This window comes from Chanodichthys erythropterus, chromosome 8 (genome assembly GCF_024489055.1).
Source record: "Chanodichthys erythropterus isolate Z2021 chromosome 8, ASM2448905v1, whole genome shotgun sequence".
Classification (NCBI taxonomy): Eukaryota; Metazoa; Chordata; class Actinopteri; order Cypriniformes; family Xenocyprididae; genus Chanodichthys; species Chanodichthys erythropterus.
Genome location: NC_090228.1, coordinates 13,628,718 through 13,652,698, shown reverse-complemented (window position 1 = coordinate 13,652,698; position 23,981 = coordinate 13,628,718). Strand labels below are relative to the sequence as shown.

The 23,981-nt window shown below is 37.3% G+C and overlaps 4 protein-coding genes across 6 annotated transcripts in view; 1 reads left to right on the top strand and 3 right to left on the bottom strand.

Moving 5' to 3' along the window:
* The first annotated feature begins 580 nt into the window (after positions 1–580).
* Positions 581–5,732, top strand: mest (mesoderm specific transcript). 2 transcript variants are annotated; one of them, XM_067391032.1, is made up of 12 exons: positions 581–773; positions 1,044–1,230; positions 1,306–1,385; positions 2,290–2,367; positions 2,478–2,614; positions 2,713–2,771; positions 2,849–2,889; positions 2,972–3,042; positions 3,203–3,304; positions 3,385–3,461; positions 3,849–3,912; positions 5,404–5,732. In XM_067391032.1, the coding sequence occupies exons 1-12, from the start codon at positions 678–680 to the stop codon at positions 5,519–5,521; spliced, it is 1,110 nt and encodes a 369-aa protein (XP_067247133.1). In that variant the 5' UTR covers positions 581–677; the 3' UTR covers positions 5,522–5,732. The 2 variants fall into 2 exon arrangements, with proteins under 2 accessions (XP_067247133.1, XP_067247132.1); XM_067391031.1 differs by having other exon boundaries at positions 1,041–1,230.
* Positions 5,733–5,791: 59 nt separating this feature from the next.
* On the bottom strand, positions 5,792–14,174 carry copg2 (COPI coat complex subunit gamma 2). 2 transcript variants are annotated; one of them, XM_067391029.1, is made up of 24 exons: positions 14,038–14,148; positions 13,891–13,967; positions 13,226–13,278; positions 13,064–13,144; positions 12,886–12,957; positions 12,048–12,127; positions 11,810–11,885; positions 11,589–11,681; positions 11,317–11,403; positions 11,081–11,238; positions 10,846–10,979; positions 10,682–10,749; positions 9,863–10,051; positions 9,593–9,688; positions 9,208–9,451; positions 8,851–8,926; positions 8,229–8,332; positions 7,915–8,040; positions 7,606–7,674; positions 7,201–7,512; positions 6,787–6,884; positions 6,568–6,706; positions 6,334–6,432; positions 5,792–6,230 (listed from the first exon to the last, which is right to left on the bottom strand). In XM_067391029.1, the coding sequence occupies exons 2-24, from the start codon at positions 13,955–13,957 to the stop codon at positions 6,100–6,102; spliced, it is 2,652 nt and encodes an 883-aa protein (XP_067247130.1). In that variant the 5' UTR covers positions 13,958–13,967; positions 14,038–14,148; the 3' UTR covers positions 5,792–6,099. The 2 variants fall into 2 exon arrangements, with proteins under 2 accessions (XP_067247130.1, XP_067247131.1); XM_067391030.1 differs by lacking the exon at positions 13,891–13,967 and having other exon boundaries at positions 14,038–14,174.
* Positions 14,175–15,448: 1,274 nt separating this feature from the next.
* ucn3l (urocortin 3, like) lies at positions 15,449–15,892 on the bottom strand. The gene has a single exon (XM_067391028.1). It carries the CDS (start codon positions 15,890–15,892, stop codon positions 15,449–15,451), a length of 444 nt encoding a protein of 147 aa, XP_067247129.1.
* A 2,681-nt stretch (positions 15,893–18,573) lies between these two features.
* The window catches only part of col7a1l (collagen type VII alpha 1-like), a 73,955-nt gene continuing 68,547 nt past the window's right edge, over positions 18,574–23,981 (bottom strand). The window contains exons 102-108 of the mRNA XM_067392261.1: positions 23,613–23,690; positions 23,452–23,505; positions 23,302–23,350; positions 22,017–22,217; positions 19,576–19,638; positions 18,724–18,909; positions 18,574–18,581 (exon numbers count right to left, since the gene is read on the bottom strand). Of these exons, the coding sequence (XP_067248362.1) occupies positions 18,574–18,581; positions 18,724–18,909; positions 19,576–19,638; positions 22,017–22,217; positions 23,302–23,350; positions 23,452–23,505; positions 23,613–23,690 (639 nt within the window). The remainder of the gene's footprint in view (positions 18,582–18,723; positions 18,910–19,575; positions 19,639–22,016; positions 22,218–23,301; positions 23,351–23,451; positions 23,506–23,612; positions 23,691–23,981) is intronic.

Genomic DNA, 23,981 nt, shown 5'->3' with positions numbered 1-23,981 from the left:
ACATATGGGCCCAGTTTCACAGACACAGCTTAGCCTAAGCCAGGATTAGGCCTTAGTTCAATTAGGATATTTAAGTAGCTTTTATAAATGTTCACTAGAAAAAAAACATTACTGGTGTTCATCTTGAGGCAAAACAATGGCTCTAACATATTTTAAGATATGTCAGTGCAAGTTGCTTTCAGTTAAAACAGCTCAGTTTAGTCTAGGACTATCTTAAGCCTTGTCTGTGAAACTGGGGGATGATATAATTAGCAGTTAAGCAATGAGGAGTACAGTTGAACTCATACTACAAGTGGTAGCTAAATATATTTTTTAAACACAGAGATAGTCTATTAAAAGCACATTTTAGTTCATATTTCATGGCATCTCAAAATAGCACAGTTCAGTACACTTAGATGCTCTTAAGATTAGTAATTAATTACTTTTTTGAAGTAACTTACCAACACTGTTCATACTAAAAGCTAAAAAACGTAAATTTTGATTTCAGGGGGACTTTAAAGCAAGCAAGACTCGCAGTTTGCCATCCGCTCCACAAGGGGCGCAAGCGAGCTTTACTTTCAGCCTGAGGCTGAGACCTTTGGATCCTTGGCAACATGACGCTTGATAACAGTCGCGACAGACCGTTTTGAGGCAATGCAACAAGATCCAGCAGATGACAGCTCAGTGACAGACTCTTAATGTCACTCAACAGCACATACTTCAGCTCTTCAGCAAAAACAACCGACACAAACTGCGATAAAGTGCAGGAATCGAGAATGTCACACGACTCACCTGTAAGTAACTTTACGCATAAGGTGCGTTTCGCTTGTAAACGACTATCACGCATAGTTCTTCTGTTTACATTGCGTTTGAATTCAAGACTGCTCTGTTCAAGTTAATTTAAATCAGTGTTATGAAGGTGTGCTGCTGACTCGCTCGTCTGTCTTAACGTTACCTATCTGCCTCTACTTCTTAATACAACTAAGGGCCAAGGAATCTTAATACAAAAATACAACTGCAATATACAACAGCACAAAATAAAAACGTATCCTGTCTTGAAGCAGAAAGAAAGCGAGTGCGGGTCTGCCCGTCGCGCGAGCAGGGAGTGGTGGCTTCACGTGGGTCTGTTGTGCATTCCTCTGCTTGCGGTGTATCTGCACATCCCTCCTCCACAGCTCTCACCTGCGCTCAACACCTGGCGCGCTTCCGGCCACTTCTTCACATTCAGAGGGAATAACATCTTTTATAAAGGTAAATCACATGCTTTGTTTACAAGCTGACTCGCTCTTATAGATAATATAGTAATTTTATACTCTTTGTCAATAGAGTCAGTTGGTGTTGTGGGAAGCTCTGATGTCCTCCTGCTGCTTCATGGTTTTCCTACTTCTAGCTATGACTGGTATAAGGTATAAACACAGAGCCGGTTTAATGTTATTTTTCTAATGTAAAACCGCATTAACATAAAACTATAAACTCAATTTAGTTCACCCAAAAATGAAAATTCTGTCATTAATTACTCACCCTCATGTAGATATTTTAGTCGAAATCCGATGGCTCCGTTAGGCCTGCATAGGGAGCAATGACATTTCCTCTGTCAAGATCCATAAAGGTACTAAAAACATATTTAAATCGGTTCATGTGAGTACAGTGGTTCAATATTATTATTATAAAGCGACGAGAATATTTTTCGTGCGCCAAAAAAAAACAAAATAACGACCTATTTAGTGATGGCCAATTTCAAAACACTGCTTCAGGAAGCATCGGAGCACAGATGAATCAGTGTATCGAATGATGATTCGGATCGTGCGTCAAACCGCCAAACGGATGAAATCACGTGACTTTGGCGCTCAGAACAGTAGATTCGATACACTGATTAATTTATGCTCCGAAGCTTCCTGAAGCAGTGTTTTGAAATCGGCCATCACTAAATAAGTAGTTTTTTTTTCTTTTTGTGGCGCACCAAAAATATTCTTGTCCCTTCATAATATTAATTTTGAACCACTGTACTCACATGAACTGATTTAAATATGTTTTTAGTACCTTTATGGATCTTGAGAGATGAAGTGTCATTGCTCCTATGAAGGCCTCACTGAGCCATCGGATTTCAACAAAAATATCTTAATTTGTGTTCTGAAGATTAACTAAGGTCTTACGGGTGTGGAACGGGATGAGGGTGAGTAATAAATGACAGAATTTTCATTTTTGGGTGAACTAACACTTTAATAAACAGTGTCTGGATACTTCTACTTTGCACTTCTTCATTGCAGCATTTTCTCTTGACGTTTCTTGAATCTCATTGTCGTTTTGTAGATTTGGGATTCTCTCACTCAACGCTTTAACAGAGTCATCGCCCTTGACTTCCTGGGCTTTGGTTTTTCAGACAAACCGGTGAGATGAAAGACATGCAGTCACTACAACTACTGTCTTTTATTATCCATAACTTAAATCCTTATTTCTATCACACAAACGTCCCAACTCATGATGACACTACTCTCCAGCGACCACACCGTTACTCCATCTTCGAGCAGGCTAGTGTGGTGGAGGCCCTGATCGCTCATCTGGAGCTGTCAGAGCAGAGGATCAACCTAATGTCACATGACTACGGAGACACTGTAGCTCTTGAGTTACTGTACAGGTGAGCCGTAAGGATCCTTCAAGCTCTCTGGGCAGAAGTCAGTTTAATGTTCCTGTCAGTATGATTTGGGTGGTTCTCACGTGCAGTTAAACACACAGGAGCGACCATAACAGGAGCGGACACGTCACCATAAACAGCCTCTGCCTCTCAAATGGAGGTACATTAGAGTTTTATTCGATCTTTATGAAAACTATATATAAATTAAGGATCTTATTTTGTTTTCTACCTTTAAAGGTATATTCCCTGAGACTCATCATCCAAGATTCCTTCAGAAAGTGAGTGACACTTTATTAAGACACATTTGTTTTCATTTGAGACGTGAGAAGTGAATATTTCAGATTTTTTTGTCATCTTCAGGTGCTGAAGGACTCTGGCTTCATTTCACCTGTACTCACTCGCCTAATAAACTTCCAGCTTTTCTCTAGAGGGTGAGTGGAGCGTCTTGAATGGGAGCGGTGTATAGCTTTATTGCTTTCTAGAACATAGTTCAAACTATTTGTTGTACTTTACACAGCCATAAATCATTTTAGTTGATAAGCTGTAGCCTAACGCATTCAATTGCAAATATTATATGTATTTACCCCACAGAATAAGGGATGTGTTTGGACCGTTCACCCAGCCAACAGAAGCAGAGTTCTGGGACATGTGGACAGGCATTCGCTTTAACGATGGAAATCTGGTCATGGACAGGTGTCCAAGCTTTTCAGTGTGTTGCATCTGCAGTGCTTTGCTTGTAATGATAACCATCACCTTCGTTGTGTCTCGCCTAGTGTCCTGCAGTACATCAACCAGAGGCTGAAACACAGAGAGAGATGGGTGGGGGCGCTAACCTCGACTTCAACACCATGTGAGTACACACACCATTCATTCAGTGGTATAAAGTGCTGGAGCTGCCATCATGCTGCCAGACTGAGGTGATTCACTGTGTGCAAGTGCTATTGAGGCTAAGTAGTTTAATCCATTGAAAAGCACTGCGGAAGCTGCTTAGCCTGTCTGCACCCCAGGCAATAAGCATTTGAGGTGACAGTAGTGTAATATTACAATATATTATACAGACAATGCAGCAGGATAAGCATTTTAACACTCATACTGGGTGATGGGAGGGTTGATTTTTATTTCTATTAAGATTTATACATAGTTTTGTGCTTTGGAAGATGATCAGTTGATAAATCACTTCAGGCTGTATAATGTTTCTTTGTAAATATAACTGATTAATCACTCTCTAACTTTGTAGTGCACATGATTTATGGACCCCTAGATCCAGTTAATCCACATCCACAGTTTATCCAGCTCTACCAGTGAGTATATATGTCAGTTTACATGTATTAACTCTTTAAACTAACTAACTAATGATTTTTATTGTTCATTAAAAAGAAATGTTTAGACTTTTTAAAAATGAGATGGTCCTTTGGTTAGAGCAAACTTCCAGTGAGAGTTCTTGGTTCGAATACAGGGTGGTGAGTGGAGCAGAAAGAAAGAAGGCTTTCTTTTTTTTTAATAAATGTCGACAGTCCATCATGGAGTCTGTCTGTTGGTTAGCTGTAACCCCAACACACTGAGGTGGGATTTGAACCCAATCCTCTATCACTGCCTTTCCCAATCCAATGTGTGTTCAGCCATTAGACCATCATGGCTTTCACAATGAGTGTGGCATTTTGGGGTGGTTAGTTGCATGTAATGATATTAATGGAAGTAACAGAGGGATTTGAACACAGGACTCCAAGATTAAAAACAGAACAATTTATCTCCTGAGCCACTGAATTTGAGATGCTTATTGAGTGTTTTGGATTAGTTTTGGATAGAGTGCTTTTTTAGAAGCTTAAAAATAAAAAATGTGGGATTTAAACTCATGATTCTGGGTTTTATCTCTTGAACCACTGAGATTGGACTATGTACTGTATGTTTTTAAAGAAACTTGACAAATGTAGTAAAGAAATTGATATTCGAACCAAGACTTTCTTGTACAAAAGGCCGAGTTTAAGACAAACGATTTTTAGCACTTGTTTTTAACATTTAATTTCTTATGAAATAATTTATTTTATAAAATTTTAAAATATAACATTCAAAAGGTTTCTTATACATTTGCTCACGACTGAACCTTAATCCTTTAAGAAGTTAAAGCACATTACTTATCCACCACACCACAACAGTACACATTTTGTATGTCTCCCTTACCTGAGCCATCCATTTTAGGTCTTCTCTACTAACGAGCTGATGAGTTGAATCAGGTGTGTTTAATTAGGAAGAGTTTAAAATGTGTACTGTTGGTGTGCCTTCAGGAACAGGGTTGGGAAACACTGCACTACATTACTATTGCATTTGGAGCAGGGGTTCCCAAACACATTCCTGGAGCCTCCCCAACACCGCATGTTTTCCATGTCTCCTTAATTCAAGACCTGAAATGGGTGTGTCAGACAAAGGAGACATGCAAAATGTGCAGTGCTGGGGATGCTCCAGGAATGTGTTTGGGAACCCCTGATTTACAGGGTTAGTTCTTAATGGTTGGTATAACCCAGGGGTGTCCAAACTCAGCCCTGAAGGCCTGGAGTTGAGTTAATTGGGATTGGAGCTAATCTCTGCAGGACAGTGGCCCTCCAGGAATGAGTTTGGACACTCCTGGTGTTATAACCAGTGATTTCAAGCAAGAACGAAGCATAAATGCCAAGATAAAACTGCTATGCTGTGTCAAACAGAAAAGACAGATCATGCTATCCCTTTAGATAATTGGGCCCTATAAAATTATAAAATGTTTTATAATCACTTTCCCCCTCTCCATTTCTCATCTTCAGGAAACTAGTTCGGAGATCCACAGTATCTGTTCTAGATGAGCATGTGAGTCATTACCCACAGCTGGAGGATCCCACAGGTTTCTTTAATGCCTACCTTAGCTTTATCAACTCATTCTGAAATGAGTGATGAGTGAAATATTGGCCTAATTAAGATGTTAGAAAATATTCCAATACAAACCGCAAAGTATGAACATGTTTCTAAATGCATGAAACAAAGTATTGCACCAAATAATTGTAAAGATTATCAGTAAGAGTTCGGTCAAATACAATATGCCATTACTTGTAAATACATTTGTGTTTAAAGCATGAATGCTTTTATTCAAATAAAAAAAGTCTTTGTATAGATTGTCATGTTTTGTGTAGGACAAAAAAACAAGTCTTGTTCTCTTTTGGACTTTTTATTATTGATAAATGAAAAGGTGTGTTTTAAAGGATTGTTTCCCCCGAGCCATGACACAAGGCCAAAACAGCTCAAATACCAGAGAAACAACAACAATTAGATCTCTTCCACATTAATTAAAGTGGCACAATATTTTAGATATCTCAGAACAGACCAAACAGGATGTTTTCAGAGGATTTATGTCAAGCCACAAAGATGGTTGTGTGAAACATTAGAGTTACTATATAGATACATATAAAAAGGACAATGACCCAGATTGATTGGCATGTGACCAGGTCGCTCACAACATCTCTCGTTTAGCCGACAGACGCCAGGATGACGTCGACCACATTCTCATCTGTGCTCCTGACAGTCACCTGCATAGTGACCCCATCAGCCAAGGCCAGACGAGCCCTCACCAACACGTCATGACCTCCCCTAAACACACCTTCAGAAAGACATGATAGAAATAGAGAAAATTAATATCTAATATGCATTTCAGGACTTAACTCTCAAAACTAACAAACTGGAGTAATGAAATCTGTACAAACCTGCTAGGAACAGAATGTGCGAGTTCTTGTTTTCAGGAACTTTGTCTGAGCGTTCACAAGGCTGCATGCCCAAGAAGCTGATGATGTTATTTACTGCCTCTGTAAAGATAAATACAATCGAAAGATGATCAATACACGTTCAGCATCTACAGCCACAAAACCCTTAACATACATATATTTGACATCCTTATTGATGGTCATGAGGATAATGAAATTGATTCTAACCAAACTTACCATCAAGAGTTCTGACTGTAGCCAAAGCAAACGTCTCTTCCTTTTCAAACTCGTCTCCGATCTCCTCCCACGCTGCACCGAAGTTCGGCTTCAACACCTTCTGTATGTGGTCCGCGACTGTCACCTCTAAATCTTCCAGCTAAGATGAAAACAAGAGATTAAGTGAAGAACGGCCAATAATAATTTTCACATTTTCGTTACCATTTAAATTTCACATACCACATATTCATCATCATAACCGTCATCATCAGGCTCTCCCGTGTTGGGATCGCAGTCCCGGACCAGATATTTAAGCGTACAGCTGAACGTGCAAGAGACTAAGACAAATGCAAGCAACAAAATGGATAAGTTCAATAAGGAAACTTGACAACATTCATAATTACTCTCTTAAGTAATAATAATAATAATAATAATAATAACTTTATTTTTATATAGCGCCTTTAAAGTAGCTTCTCAAGGCGCTTTACATAAAACAAAAAAAATGAGAAAACAACACACACAAAGTAAAACAAGTTATGAATATACAATATACAAATTAAGAAAAAGCAACCCTAAAGAAATGAGTTTTTAAATAAGATTTAAAAATACTTAAATTCTGTATTAGTAACACCCTGCAATTTGTTCATGTCTGACCTGCTGTGGGGTCATCCTCCGGTAACCGGACCAGGCTGTAGCAGGAGCCAGGCTGGCTGTAGGGGAGGTTGGGTGCAGGTACGCAATGTAGTACCTCGTAGGCTTCTGACGGCTCCATCTGGACCTGCACCCGCTGCAGCAGCTGGTCGTTCAGCGTGTTGGTGCAGTCGAACTGGAAGATCATGTGATTTGCGAAAGTGTGTTTGATGCAGCGCACTACATACTCCGTCTCTGCTTCTGTTAATTGAACCGGCTCTGATGACTTGAACAGGGGACCCAGGCCCTGGAATTCTGGGATGGCTGCAAGTTGCTCTGAGAGAGAAAAATAAGGAAGAAAAATGTGGCAGTTTGTGGTGTTGTAACGGTGCTACACACATTGCTTTGCCAATTAGCTAATCGTCTTACCTTGGTAAATGTCTTGGCGTGAAGGTGCAAGCTTTTCAGGTAGTTTGCTTGTTGCAATGGGTGCGATTTCTGGCATGAAGGAGAAAAATAAAGTGAACTTGTGCAATTTGAGCAGTTGAGTAAGCTTTGTGATTTACCCCAAAAAAGGTTAAAGACATAGGAAGATTAGCATCTAAATCAGATGCCAAACAATGGTGGACCATAAACAATTTTTTTTTTTTTTTTTTTGCATACGTAATTATGGATTATATTGAGTAATGGTCAAGTATTGGACTCTGGTTCATAAGCAGTGTGGATATCTATTCACACCTGTTTTCTGTTCGGTGATGGGCGCTGTAGCCAAGGGAACCGTCTTCATGTCAAACGGTTTCTCAGATGGCTCCAGCGTGTACTGGTGGAGGGATTTCTCCAGTCCAGGAACAGATACAGACAGACCTGCAAACAAACAACCATTATTCAACCATGACACAACTTTAATGCAGAATTTAAAAAATAAAATAATAATAATAATACATACCACAACCTTTTATCACTCACATTAGCTAAATCAGATACACAATAAGAATCTTAACTATGCAGAACAAAGGAAACCCACACAAAACCACTGCAACACAAACCCTCACCATTGAAGATGTATGCAGCATTCAAAGCCTTCTGCTTCTGCTGAAGGACATTCATGTAGAATGTGGCTCTGTCTCTCACCTCATCATCACTGTCCATCATACACCTGTCAGACACATACACACACTTTAGTAAATCGCATATTAATGCATTTCACTATGGATGGGTGATAAGCAACATTATGACAACAATTTTCTTTCATTTTAGTAGACAAACACATGGACAAGTGATTAAAAAAAATACTGAAAAACTAATGAAAAGGTCAGCATACCTTATTGAGCAAAAATAAATAAATTAATAAATAAAAATTGGCATTTACTAACCACTTTGCATAATTTTTAATCCAATGAGGGGTTTGTTTTTAGGTAAAATATTATTGTTTTATTTTCTATTTTGTGTCATTTCTTTTTAATCCAATCAAATGAGGATTTTCTCTTTCTAGGATTTATTTTTTTTTTTAATTTCCATTTTGCATTGTTTTTCAATTCAATCAAATAAATGAGGATTTTCTCTTTCTAGTTTAACAAACATTTCTGAACACACATTTCTTTGGTCATTTCCTAACTCTAATACTCAAATTACCAACATAAATCACCCACACACTTTCTGCCAGTGAAGGCCTACCTCTGCATCAGGACCAAGACGCTTGGCAGCAGGTCATCATTTTGAGCCCCAAACTTGGCCAGTGCACTGACCGCAGCTTTGAAGAAAAACGTGAGAGGAGAGTCAGAGCAGAAGAATGCTTAAATGTCCTAAAGCTGCTCAGCTCAATCACTGAAGCTTATTAATTACAGATTATCAGGCCTGCTTAAATTTACTACGACTTGAGGTTGGAATGCATTTGATTATTTGAACGTGTAGCACTCAAACAAAAAAACCTGTACTACTGTATTACAAACACACACAGGTGGCACCAGTGGGTTTATAAGCTCATTGCACGGAGGTTAACGTACATAACAAGGGTTATTCAAGACTACTCACCTGCCCGCACCGCCTCGCTCTCAAGCACCACACGGTTGAAGATGAAACGGATGTATTTGGAGGGGGTGGGGGTACGTGGCCCCTCTTTCCCCAGCAGGTGAAGGATCTTAGTGGCCAGGACGGTGTGCTCGCAGTCCTCGATAAACTCACACAGGTGAGCCAGGCCTGTCTCCTTACTCTCTGGGTTTTCCTCTATGATGCTGATGATACAGTCCACAATGGCTCTCTTGTAATCAAAGCCACCCTGCAAAAGCAAATAAAAATTGATGCATTTCTAATATAAAAAGTAAAATACAGATAATAAGAAAACCAGGTTTGGCACAAGAAAAGCGTAAAGAATAAGAGAGATTACAAGGCTTAACAACAGAAGAACAAATGAGCTTACATCATCTCTAAGCATGTTTGAAAGGAAGTTCATCATCACGCCGTGCTTTCTGGGATACTTCTGGCACAGAGCACTGATTGCCTGGACCACAACCACCTGGAAAATAAACACACCATTTAGTTACAAAAACTCATTGTTTACTGGAACTTTATCACATAGACAAATCATTTAACATGTGCAAATTAATAAAACATTAAACTCCCGAATAAGCATCGAAAACAGATATTTGTTCTCCAATTTAGTTATTCGGTGTCTGGGGGATGAAGTCACCTTGAACTCATCCGAGATCTCGGAGACAAAGGAAGAGATCTGTTTCATGAGACGGTCCACGCTGCTCTCGCTGCCGGTCTTCAGCAGGGTGGTGATGGCCAGGGTGGCGATGCTGCGGTTGGAGTCGGTGATCAGGTTCTCCAGGTCCAGGTTGCATGCGGTCACCGCTGATGGATGCTTCATTGCCACCTGTTTGAACCAGGGTTGTTATTATAACTGAAACTAAAAACAAAACAAAAAAAAAAAAAAAAAAAAAAAAAAAAAAAACATTTCCCTTTTTTTATTTAGTTTACCAAACTAAAATAAAATACATAAACATTTTATATTATTTATAATATATATATATTATATATATATATATATATATATATACACACATACATATACATATATACATATATATATATATATACATATATATATATATATATATATATTATATATATATACATACATATATACATATATAAATATATATATATATATATAAAAAAAAAAAATCAAATTTAATTTTAATATATTAAAAAAAATAATAAAAATTCAGCTGTTGGTACACAGCATATTAACTAATGTTGACAAATGCAAAATTAGATTTTAATAATGTATTAGTAAATGTTGAAATTAACATTAACTAGTAGTAGTTAACTAATGTTAACTAATGAACACTTACTGTAAAGTGTTACCACAATTTCTGTGATAAAAGGGTGATAGCAAGTGTCTGACCATAAAAATTTGTTCTTTGGCGTCTCCATGTGGTAGTTCTTAATAATGCAAGAGTTTACAAATGGAATCCTATTTAAACAGACAGGAAAATCTAACCTTATTAAGGGTCCGTACAGCTGCATATCGTAGGGCTGCTTTGGGAGAGCTGCAAAACAGCTGGAGAACTATGGAAAAAGAGAGAAAGAGGGAGAAAAAATTAATTGAACATCAAGTCTACTTTGTCATGTAAAGTAAAATGTAGTGAAATGCAGAAGACTAACCGGACACAGCAGGAGCCAGCTCACGAGCGGTACAGTTGGGCATGTGGACGATGGCGGAAGCTGCTTCATAAACCACCATCTCATGTTTATTCCTCAAGCAGCTCTCAATGAAGTCAAACAGAGGGCTATCGTGCCTGTTAAACCAACATGTGTAGACAGACTAAGTCAGTCTCTACATTAAGCAACTGTATGATGTTAATAATGCCTAAAAGAAGCTGATGTGCAACACACATACCCTCCTTCCGTCTCCTCCAACAGTTTACTGGCAATGCGAATCATCATGCAGTAAGCAAATGGAGACTTGAGGCCAGATTTGGTGAATTTGTTGAGCATCTTGGTCACAGCCAGACGGTCATTCTTCCTTAAGTGGTACAGAAGACCCAGAGCATGGTACTGTGGAGAGAGATCCCATTTTATTAGAGACAGACAGGCCACCAACTCATAAAACAATGACATGAACATCTCACTAACCTGCACCATGATGTTATCGCTTGAAGCTGCCTCCTGAGCTTCATTGACCCAACGTTTTACCACATCAAAACTCATCTTCACCATGTGCTAAAAAACAAATATAGAAACAAACAGCATAGCTACATTATCCAAAACTAAAGCAGTTAAGTGACTAGTAGCTGGCTAATACTATACGGTTAAGTGCCATTAGCGCCATTTTAAAATATTGATAAATCCTATAATAGTACATAAATAATAGTAAAATAACACTGGCCACTAGATTGTGATCTTACCAGTGAGGAGACCAGAGCAGAGCTGGACACGCTGGGCACCTTGTCCACGATGGCCTGTTTCATGTATCGTTCAATAGCCTGCAGCATGGTGGTCTGGTGGACAAGATGGAAGAAGCACAGTTGAAAGGATCATTTATATCACTTCCATTTGTTTACATAGACGATTTGCTATCAGTGAGAAATTAACTTTTACACAGAGCCAAATGAGTTTTAACACTCACATCAGTGATCCTGCAGAGAGCTCTGATTGCCGGGCCTCTGTAAACATCCTCTTTACCAGTCATGTCCTTTGTCAAGCTGAGAAACAAAGAAAGTATTAATCAGCATTTTTCAGGTAATATCAGCGGCGTGTGCAAAGATCTCCATTCCTCGTCAAATAATGTTTTTTTACATGACTACACATTATAAAAAAGTATATTTTAATTACCACAACAAATAAAAAATACACTGCTATGGCACCTGCTTGTAACGATGATCACATCCTCTGAGATGTTGGCCATCTCCTTTATGGTCAGGTAACACATTCTTCTCAGGGTTTGCTAAAAGACGAGGCAAAAACAAGAGAAATTTTCACTTAAAAAGCAACTCCATGGCAGGAACAGCTCATTATTTGCATTAAATTATTAACTGCTCCAATTCAGTAACTAAAATAAAAGTATTAATTAGTGTAATATTAATAATCATTTACTATTATAGTTTCTATTATTATTTTTTCAGTTTTCATTTGTTTAGTAATTTTGTTCTTTGTTTTTGCCTTTTTAAAAAAAAAAAAAAAAATACTATAATATATATTATATATATATATATATATATATATATATATATATATAATTTTTTTTTTTTTAGTTAGTTTTCAGAAAGGCTACATTTTGTTTAAGTTTTCATCTAATTTTTCTATGTTTATTTGGTATTATTGTTGCATTTGTTAGCATTTAATTTTGTTTTATTGCAGTTTTATTTCCATTAACAATTTTTTTTTTATAGTTTTAATTGACAATGATAACTAAAGTGATAAGCACCCCATAGTATAAGTTCAAAAACATTGTAACAGCCTCAATACTTCGTGAATTTAGAAAAAATAAAGTAAAAAAAAAAAAAAAGATGTTAATTGAGTAAAAATTGTGCATAATTTTATTGCTGTAATTAATTATATTATACTAAAAATTATATTTACTGACATTAATTAGATTATATAATAAAATATGTATATATTTGCTATACTGCTTCATTGATATATGTTTTATCTGTCTAACACTGGTTAAAACCAGTAAATAGGGCTGCAAGATAGGTTTCTTACATCATTTGACTGGAACAGTCTAGTCATGGCAAAGAAAGCTTCAGTGGCTTCCGTGGTTCCAAAGTGCTCACCCTGAAAAATGAAGGAGTTTGGTGATGGATCAGTCCATAGAGAGAGAGAGAGATACTGTAGTGGAAAAACATTCTGTAGCTGAACAAGATAGATATAAATCACACACCTGGTTGAGCAGGTAGATGATCTTCGTCAGGATGTGCAGACATCTTCTCGGATTGATGGGTGTCTCGTTAAAGATCCGAGCCTTTGAAACAAACATGCAATGTGAAGTACAGTACTAAAGACAAGTTTATATAGTTCTAAGATGTAAATGCATGAAACTCACCTCCTGTAGTACAGCGCTTTTTTCCAGATGCTGAAAGGGGTTTGAGCCACTTCCTAAATGCATCAAAACAGATTTGTCAATCAACTAAAGGTATGTGCCTTCATTCAGATACAATATCAGGTAAGAGTTTGCAAACCTTTAAGTTATAAATCATATAACTTCACAACATATAAATCATGCCATTTCTTGAGAAGTGCTCATAGAATAAGTTATATTAGGCACCTATATGTGGCTCTTTGCCCGAGTTCACCACAAAACAGCAGTATTAGCAAGATATATGAAATGTAAATCATATATGTGAAGTAAACCAAAACCAAAGATTTGGATTTTCTGAATCTGAACTGTCAGAAGACTATTGATTCATAAAGTTGTTACGACAAAACAGAATAGCATCTATGTGGCTCATTTGCAGCCCCTTAATCAACTTCAATCAAAAATTCCCTTTAATTATATGGAATACAAGGCTTATACAGAAAAACCACGAAGCAAATGTTGGATTTTCTTCGTTGACAAGATTGTAAAGGCAACTGCTAGCACATTAGCTTCCTGAATAAAGAATAAATAAACTGCAGAATCACATAGCTACTACTACTAGTTAATCGACCACTTAAATTAAGTATAAAACTGAAACATGTACATACATCTTTAGTTTTAAATAAGTGTACTTTTTTCAGTTGCAGATGTTGTGCTGTGGCCTGCAGAGACGCTCTTCCTTAGCAAAACAACCGACATCCCTTCGACACTGAAATAAGCTGTTATTCATAGGATACTGAGTCTATAATGCGTCAGCATTGATTTAATAATGATCTTACCAGACTCCTCGTCCTTCTTGTCGAATTTCTTGATCATTTTGTTGAATGTTTAAGAGCAGTAAACGAGATGATCAGACACATTCAGGCTCTTTTCCTCCACGTCAACTAGTGTGACGTATGCTATGAGCTGGCGGAGGTGGCGCCCACCAGGTTCACCTTTCAAAATAAAAGTCTATGTTTAAAAGTCGGGAGGACGATGAAGAGGTTGGTTTTCTTCGTACGTACCACACGAAAAAAAATTATATTTTTTATATTTATGTTTAATTTGCAAACCATTAAAAATATGTATTTGTGAATTATTATGTGTATTTGTAACATATTGTAATATATTAAAAAGGGTAATTAGTTATAACTATTTAAAAATAATATTAACTTTCAAAATGTTGTCCAGTCTTCACCAAATTGATTATATATCTGACAAAAATGATCAAATGGATATTTTTAATTTTAAACTGTTAGCCTGTAACAACAGTATTTATTGTAACTAGTCTGTTTTGAATGATGTTACACAAAGTTGTGGGTAATGTGGTGCAATGATTAAAAAAATGAATAATGTGCTACATTAGTTAAGCGTATCAAGTGTCTATTTTTTATCCTTTACAAACATGAATCTACATTGATGCAATACTTTTTTTTTTCTTTCATAAAAAAAAAATAACCTGGCCATCGTTAATTTAATCTAGATCTATTAAAATATTAGCCTATCATAAACTGACTTTATTTATTATCTTTTATGTTATCTGCATAGAAATAATGCACGTGTGTCTCTGGATTAATAACTTGGTCTGAACAGGTTAGACCTGAGAAAATTCCCCCTCGAAATAATATGCTTCCAGTGGACGCTTTGTTTTCATTTGCATTTATTTATTTATTTATTTAAAGAAAAAAATAATTATTTTCAGTACAAAAATATTCGACTGTCGGTTTCATCAACCCAATTTATATGTAGCCTAACCCAGCCGTATAGCTTAGCTTATATAGAGCGTTTTTTGTTTTTGTTTAAATAATAATCAGTTCACCTTTCATTGAGATGTACAGATAAATTGTGTGAATAAGGAGAGATGAAAAAGCATTGGCAAAATATGTCCCTCTGAGACGCACTCTCCTATTTCTCTGAAAATTGAGCATACAAATTGACCTACCAAACAATGTGTTTTTGATTACAAATGCATGAGTCTCACTGCCAATTTTAAACACTTTCCTGTACAATCTAACAAGAGTGACATATTATGCGTTTACCCATTAAAGACATTTATATCACCTGCTAATAAGTTCCATTAATTTTCAGTGTTGCTAATTTGTTATGCAACTGAAAAAAAAAAACTTTATTACATTATTAAATTAGATATAACATGCCTCATTTGGTTACAAAAACAAATATTAAAGTCAAATTAGTGTCACGGATAAGAGTTCATTTCCTCTTTCCAATCTGCGCCAGCAGGCGCGCGTTGTCGTCCGCCTTGGCGCGCAGGTTCTTGGCTTTGGCAATGTTGAAGAGGATGTTCATAATGTTGGTGGGGACGTCGAGGGAAAGAGTGACCTGGCTGCGTCGGTCGCTCTTCGCACTGTTGCGGTACAGTTTACTCCTGAGCTGCGTCTGGCTCAAGTATCTGTATTTGGACGCGGGTACAGTCCTCCTCTCGCGCGGCTCCTCAGAGGAAAGCGCGTGCGCTGATTTATACAGGAGGTTTACACTGTCCAGCAAGGAATTCGCCGGTTTCCCGTTATCATTCGTCTCGGAGAACATCTCATTGTTGCAAAGAAAGTTGTACTCTGGGTTGTACGTTGGCAAGCAGAGGCTGGAAACCGGTGTGCAAAGAAGTGCCAGAGCGAGGAGGGTCCGCGCGAACCACATTGTTTTGCCCTGTTGAACGGAGGTGCGTGAGAAAATGAAGCACATATTGCTTTTGGATTAACATTTCTTTCGTACTAATTACTTGATTAAAAATCTTTCAGAAAGAAATGCGCATATACATAAAGGAACAGTTCAACCAAAAACTGTAATTATTTACTCACCCTCACGTTGTTCCAAACCGGTATGAACTTCTTTTCTTCTGCGGAACACAAACGGTGTCGCTAGCTTGTAGCCTAATCTTTCATTTTCAATGTTTAGAGAAAAATATGCAATGGAGACCGAAGCTGTCAACTTTTAATAGCATATTTTGTGATCCAGAAAGAAAGTCATACAGGTTTGGAACAACCTTTGGGTAAATAATGGAGAAATTTGGTCCTTTTTAAATGAACGATTCCATTGAATCTCTTACAGGACTGCAAAAGTACCTTACCTGCACTGTTTGGATGAGAAGAGTCTTTTGAAGTGAAGCACTGTTAGTCAACCAGAACTTTTGGATCGTAAATCCAAAGTGTTATTAAAAAGGTAAGCAAGCCAACAACTCAATGTCAACTTAAATAAGAGTGATTTAGGGGGTTTGATATCTCCCTGGCTGCTGATAATATCCGTTTGAACTGTTAGCCCAATGGACGTGCATTCATTTAGTATAAGCCCATTTACGCTGTAGTCGTACGCCAGCAATAACGTCATTTATTGGGATCCTCCCAGTAAAATGAGGCGGTGATTAATGCGCTCGTGCACCAAACGCGCGTTTACTGTCACCATATAAAACAGACAGACGACTGTGTGCTTAATATTTGATGAACGCGGCGAGATATGTACACACATCCTGAATTATAGCAAAAGTTTATTACTATTTTTAGCTGTAGATAAACTAACCCGAGATCTTGAGAGAACTATTTTACGAAGTGTGGGTTTTTTTTGCCATGAATTCCTACGATGGGATTCGTACGCAAACGTACGGTTTTTAGGGGGAAAAAGTAAGCAAAGCTTTTTAACTTAACTATGGTTAACTAATATGTTTAACTACAAAGTAGTATGTCTTACTCTTTTTTATTTATTTTTGCTTGATTTCTTTGAAATGTGCAACTATATATATATATATATATATATATATATATATATATATATATATATATATATATACAATTTATTTGTCATTATACAAAATAACCTACCACTCAATGTCACGACTGGCTTTGAAATAAACTGGTTATAAGTCTTATGATTAAGCTGGTATACTGAGAACTTCCCAACTCATCTGAAGGCATTCAGCACCATGGATAGCGCAGCAATTTACTCTGCATGTGTATTAAGCCATTTATAAGACAGGAATTTCTGGGTCTGATTTATTGTTTCCTCAGTTGTAAGGGTCAGTGACCGTATAAAATGTTTGTGTTCCTTTTTAGACGTCCCTGTGAGTTAATTGCTGTGCAGTTCATGCTCATAAGTTTAATGAGTTTTCTTCCCACCTCCCTTTAATGATTTATTGCTTTGCTATCAAGGGCTCTAAAGTTTGGAGACTTCATTAATGATTACCTTTAAACGCTGTAAACATTGTGCATTGGACTGAACAATAATATTTTCATTCCACATGACGTTAAAGGAAGCTCATTAAACCTTAAAAACTACATTTTAAAGCAGGTGTAAGGAGCATCTGTGCTCTGTCGTGTGCACAATGAAGTTCACTCAGGGATCCCCTTAGACACACTGTAAAGGGCGTCCTGTATTCCGACTTGTACCACAGTCTTCTCAATGTGCTCTAAATTGGACCACAGCCTGCTACACCGTCCCCCTGCAGCTGGGACATATGTAAAAAGCTAGAAACCTAGGGTTGCAACAGGGAGCAGCTTAGTTGCGAGATTATATAAGACAGAGTCAATGTCAGCGGAAGGTAAAGCTGTTAGCACAGGAGAAAGAGACAAAAAGATAAGGAGGGGTAAAAATAATGAGGAAGGAAACACATACATACACATATAAGCCACCCACAAATGCAGCTAGTCCATTTGCTCAAATGCACACACACTTTCTCTGCCGCCCCCAGGAGACACCGTCCAGACACGACTCGACAAACATTGCTGAAGAAAAGCCAATATGGCAGCATTTATACATACCCCAGGGCCAAGCTCAGAGAACACTGTCCAAAATCAGAGGTCACGATGTGAAAATGTTCTCACGCACACACCCACACACCTACAGGGAACCCTATGACTATATAGCTCATTCAAAAATATATACAGTTCATTGTTTTATTGTCTCACATAATATTTTAAAAACAGTCAGATTAAGAACATTTTACAAACAGAACCATTAGTGCAAAATGGTGAACCTTATGGTAAACAGGTAATAAACACTGTTGATTATATTAATAGTGCATTTACTCTTAGAATCATGACCTCAGTTAATATGTATCAAACTATGTTTTAAATAAGAATGTGGTATAATGGTAAGAAATTCGTAGGTAAGCATGTATCACTACAACAGTGCAACAATGTGTGGTGCTAAAGAAGTGAAATGCAAACATGATGTACAATAAACAAGTTATGAACACTTTTTCTCTGCCATATACAGCTGTGATAAACTAATATACATACGGAATGACAAAAATGTACAAAACTAGTATTTTTTTGGTGAGATAAACATCAGTTTAGCTGTTAAAAATAGCAAAATGTTCTTCCTCAGGATCAAGAATCTGTAAAACAAGAAAAGCAGACAAGAAAAGTTAACTTAAAATTATGCTAAATTACTTCTGACAAAAATCACGTCTTTAGGGTGAGCATCTTTCTAACCATGTAAATTGGAACCTGAAGTCTGAATTCTGATTGGCACTTTACCTCTCCTTCCCAGAATGCATTTGCTCTGACAGTCCTGTTTGGAGCTGAAGCGGTTCCTATTTCCACCGCAGCCACCGTACACAAAAGGACGGCATTCTCCTAAGACGGTGTAGTAGTACCAGAGCAGGACGTATTCAGTGCAGTGGCCCTCGGACATGGGTTCAAGGCACCGGTCAGCGTCCGGGTCTGCATTCAGTGGAGGTAGCATTACATAATCAGTATAAATGCATTCACACTGTTTTAGTGAAAATAATGTTTTAAAAATTGAAAATTAAATTATAAATTTGCAACAATCTGTTTTTAACGATAGCTATATTTAAAATAAAAATATGAAATCATGGATATAAGCTGTCCATACATCACTGCAAGGATACAACAAGTAACAAATTATTAATCTAACAATAGTTCCACTTTTTAAATCAAATTTCATCTTGTATTTCTCTGTCAATCAAATGTCTTATCTCCTTTTCTCTGTCTCACACACATATGCATGTGTATACACACAAGCCTACACACTTGTGGAGTGATGATTTGAATGTTACTTTTATCAGTGGTTTAATTCTGGTCTTATCTGTCTGTTTCTGTTCCGTGTGTGGATGTGACAGAAATAGACTGTAGAAAAAAAGAGAAGAATACTTTTGGTGCCAAGAACATTACTGTGTATTACTATCCTAGATATAAACCCAACATTTGCACTGCAAATCCTTTTAATTCGAGAACCAGGTTTAATTGTGCAGGAAATCTGACTATATTGCTTATGTGAGCTGTTTTTGTAGTCGTATTAACTCGTTAAAAGCACTTGGAGCAGCAGTCAGCAGAGGACGATGTTCTCCTCTTTTACTCTACACACACCTGAGTGGAGTTTGAGTGCTCGTCTCTTTTCTCTCTGCAATCCATCTCTCTCAGTACTGGCTCCTGAGTGCAACAGAAAAGCTTATATTATATCCACATTTTTCAGTTAACACCAAGTACGGCAATATGCAGAGTCACTGCACATAATCATAATCACATATATGTATGTACTTCTGGATAAAATCCGGAAATACAAACCCGATTCCAAAAAAGTTGGGACACTGTACAAATTGTGAATAAAAAAGGAATGCAATAATTCACAATAGAGTATAGATAACATATCAAATGTTGAAAGTGAGACATTTTGAAATGTGATGCCAAATATTGGCTCATTTTGGATTTCATGAGAGCTACACATTCCAAAAAAGTTGGGACAGGTAGCAATAAGAGGCCGGAAAAGTTAAATGCACAGCTGTAACAGCTGGAGGATCAATTTCCAACTTATCAGGTCAATTGGCAACATGATTGGGTATAAACAGAGCCTCTCAGAGTGGCAGTGTCTCTCAGAAGTCCAGATGGGCAGATGATCACCAATTCCCCCAATGCTGCGGCGAAAAATAGTGGAGCAATATCAGAAAGGAGTTTTTCAGAGAAAAATTGCAAAGAGTTTGAAGTTATCATTATCTACAGTGCATAATATCATCCAAATATTCAGAGAATCTGGAACAATCTCTGTGTGTAAGGGTCAAGGCCGGAAAACCATACTGGATGCCCGTGATCTTTGGGCCCTTAGACGGCACTGCATCACATACAGGAATGCTACTGTAATGGAAATCACAACATGGGCTCAGGAATACTTCCAGAAAACATTGTCAGTGAACACAATCCTCCGTGCCATTCGCTGTTGCCGGCTAAAACTCTATAGGTCCAAAAAGAAGCCATATCTAAACATGATCCAGAAGCGCAGGCTCATTTAAAATGGACTGTGGCAAAGTGGAAAACTGTTCTGTGGTCAGACGAATCAAAATTTGAAGTTCTTTTTGGAAAACTGGGACGCCATGTCATCCGGACTAAAGAGGGCAAGGACAACCCAAGTTGTTTTAGTGCTCAGTTCAGAAGCCTGCATCTCTGATGGTATGGGGTTGCATGAGTGCGTGTGGCATGGGCAGCTTACACATCTGGAAAGGCACCATCAATGCTGAAAGGTATATCCAAGTTCTAGAACAACATATGCTCCCATCCAGACGTCGTCTCTTTCAGGGAAGACCTTGTATTTTCCAACATGACAATGCCAGACCACATACTGCATCAATTACAACATCATGGCTGCGTAGAAGAAGGATCCGGGTACTGAAATGGCCAGCCTGCAGTCCAGATCTTTCACCCATAGAAAACATTTGGCGCATCATAAAGAGGAAGATGCGACAAAGAAGACCTAAGACAGTTGAGCAACTAGAAGCCTGTATTAGACAAGAATGGGACAACATTCCTATTCCTAAACTTGAGCAACTTGTCTCCTCAGTCCTCAGACTGTTATAAAAAGAAGAGGTGATGCCACACAGTGGTAAACATGGCCTTGTCCCAACTTTTTTGAGATGTGTTGATGCCATGAAATTTAAAATCAACTTATTTTTCCCTTAAAATTATAAATTTTCTCAGTTTATCTATGTTGTATTCTGAATAAAATATAAAAATTTTAAACTTCCACATCATTGCATTCCTTTTTTATTTGTACAGTGTCACAACGTTTTTGGAATCGGGTTTGTAATTGGGATAATATTGCAAAATAAATCACTCTGATGGGGTTTATTGTGCGATAGTGATGGTACATTTTTCTGATATTACTTAAAATACTAATTTGATTTGAAATGTTTTTTTTTAAATGAGTAGAAAGACACCCAATTAATCTTTGTGCATCTCTGAGCAACACAGACTTAGTAGTGGCATTAGGGCCTGAATGAATCATTGTTTTTGAATGAATCAGTTAAATTAATGATTCAATGACTCGCTTATAAAGATAAAAAAAAAACACAAAGAAATGTTAAACACTAATGGACAGATTGACAGTCTGGAATGTGCAAACACAGACAAATAATGTCTTTCACGTCCTATAATAATGTAGCCAGCTAGACAGCCTGTACTGTATCTTAGTTCTTATTTTGATCATTGAAGTTCACCTCAGGCTGCATATGACTGATGTGAACATTTCCTATTTTTCTGCAAATAACTAAATAAACTGTTTATGGATGAATGAATCTTCAAAGATGACTGATCTCAACTTAATAGCATTGGCCTCCAGGACTAATGACACTGCAGAAGACCAAAATATACAGTTAACCAACACTCAGAGTTTATTTGAATATACAACTGATGATAAAAACTATATAAAATGAGAGTTTCCCCATCCAAATGATTCTGGGCCCAAGGACAAGATATAGGCATGATATCATAAGAGAGAAGCCATTCTATAACATATTGGTTCAAAGCAGGAATATACCTACTTGTAACGTTGCCATATGCTAATGTTGGCTCAGACTCTGAAACAGCAGGACGAACTGTAGTGGTCTCGTCCTCCACCTCTACATCCCACACTTTGGGGTGGGTGGGCAAGAACCGAGAGGCAGAATCCGTTCTTCTGTCTTCTCTTAGGATACTCCCATCATCTGGATCATTGGTGTTCACCATAAGGAGTATTTCCTTTCCTTTGGTTTAGAAAGTGACCATGCTTTATGCAAATTTCATTTGGCATCATCATCAACATCATTACTTCACTTAATTTCATGCAAATGTAAAGTAATTCAATCATTTTTAAAACCAGAGAAGTCATTACTTCAATAAAATTATGAAACAATCCCAATTTTTTTGTTAATTTGGTTTTCGCATTATAATGAATGACTTCTGAACATGGAGTTCTTCGCAGTTTTCTTCAGTAAGAGAGCCCACTAGTACACAACAGATGGTGGAACCCATGGGGTCCAGAGGTCTCCACAACAGGGGCCTCCAAACACATATACTGAGAGACACAAGCTCACACAAATACACAAAATCACACACTTCTAAGCACCAGCAAATAAATGTGTTAATGAAACTCTGTTATTCAGTCATAATTTCACTTCAATGGACAGTAGTGCAGTGCACAACTGAATAGATCTTAGTGTGGGTAGACTACATGTTAAATCAAGATGCATTCACTTGATAAGCAAAATAGTTATTAAATTAAGTGAGCATATGCTTTATGTGTCACAGTTATGTTTAGTTCAGTTTCTGTCATGTCTGTATTAGTTCTCGTTTGTTTCTATGGTAACTCATTTTTTATTCATCACCTTCAGGTGTTTGTGATTTAGTTCCTCATTTACTCTGTGTATAAATGTCCCGTTATGATTATTCTGTTGTCGATTCTTGTTACGTTTACACGTTTAAGGTGTTGTGGTTATTATTGAGTTTATTAGTAAAGTTAGTTCCTGTTTATTCATCTTTGTCATGTGAGTTTCTACTACAAAGCCTTTAAATTTGTGACATCTATGCAAGATTTTTTTTTACCCCATCTGACAGATATTTTTTCTTGTTTTAAGCATTAACTTAAAATCTTAAGTTACTTTAATGTATCTTGATTTAAGAATTATTAGATATTTGTAATGGAAAACAAGACACAAATACTAAAAAAGCGTTTTTTGCAGTATGTCTATATCCTCACAGTTTTGTTTTCAATTGCAGTATTCACTATGAAGTCCCCAATAAGGTCCATTGTGCATTTAAGAATACAAATGAGCATACACACATACTCACCACACTTCTCAACCACCTCCTTTGTCACTATATCCTTCACTTCATCCACCTGAACAAAAGGAACAATTTCAAGTTTCTCATCACACAATTATCTGTAATACATTGTGATAAATAGGTTTTTATCATAGAAAAAGGGAATTGTTAACATACACTGAGTCCTGGCTCCCCTTTATCTCCTTTCATGCCCAAGCTTCCCACTTCCCCCTGCATAGAAAATATGTATACAACTTTAGAGTGAATATGTTTGTGAATTGAAAAAAAGTCCTAATAGAGTGGAGGATACACTTATATGTGTGCAGATTCCATATTACTTCCAGGCCTCTGAGGCCAGGAATTCCAGGGGGTCCCCGTTGACAGGCCTTTCCTCTGCCTCTCCTCCCCTTCTCTCCCTGGGAACATCATCAAACAATGTTGGTCAGGTAGTAATACATAAAAGCCTCATGTCACCACAAAATAATGATTTTTATACTGTAAAAACTGTATTTGATCCCCTAACCTTAAAGCTACCCATCAGTGAAATTTTTCAGCATTTTTACATTTAAAAAAAAACATCAAAGTATGATTTATAAGCTGTTTTCCTCATGGGAACCAAACAAGGACAAGTATTTCAGATATTGCCATCTTTGTGAGGGCATTTGCACACACACACACACAAAATAACATCATATTCCCATAATTAC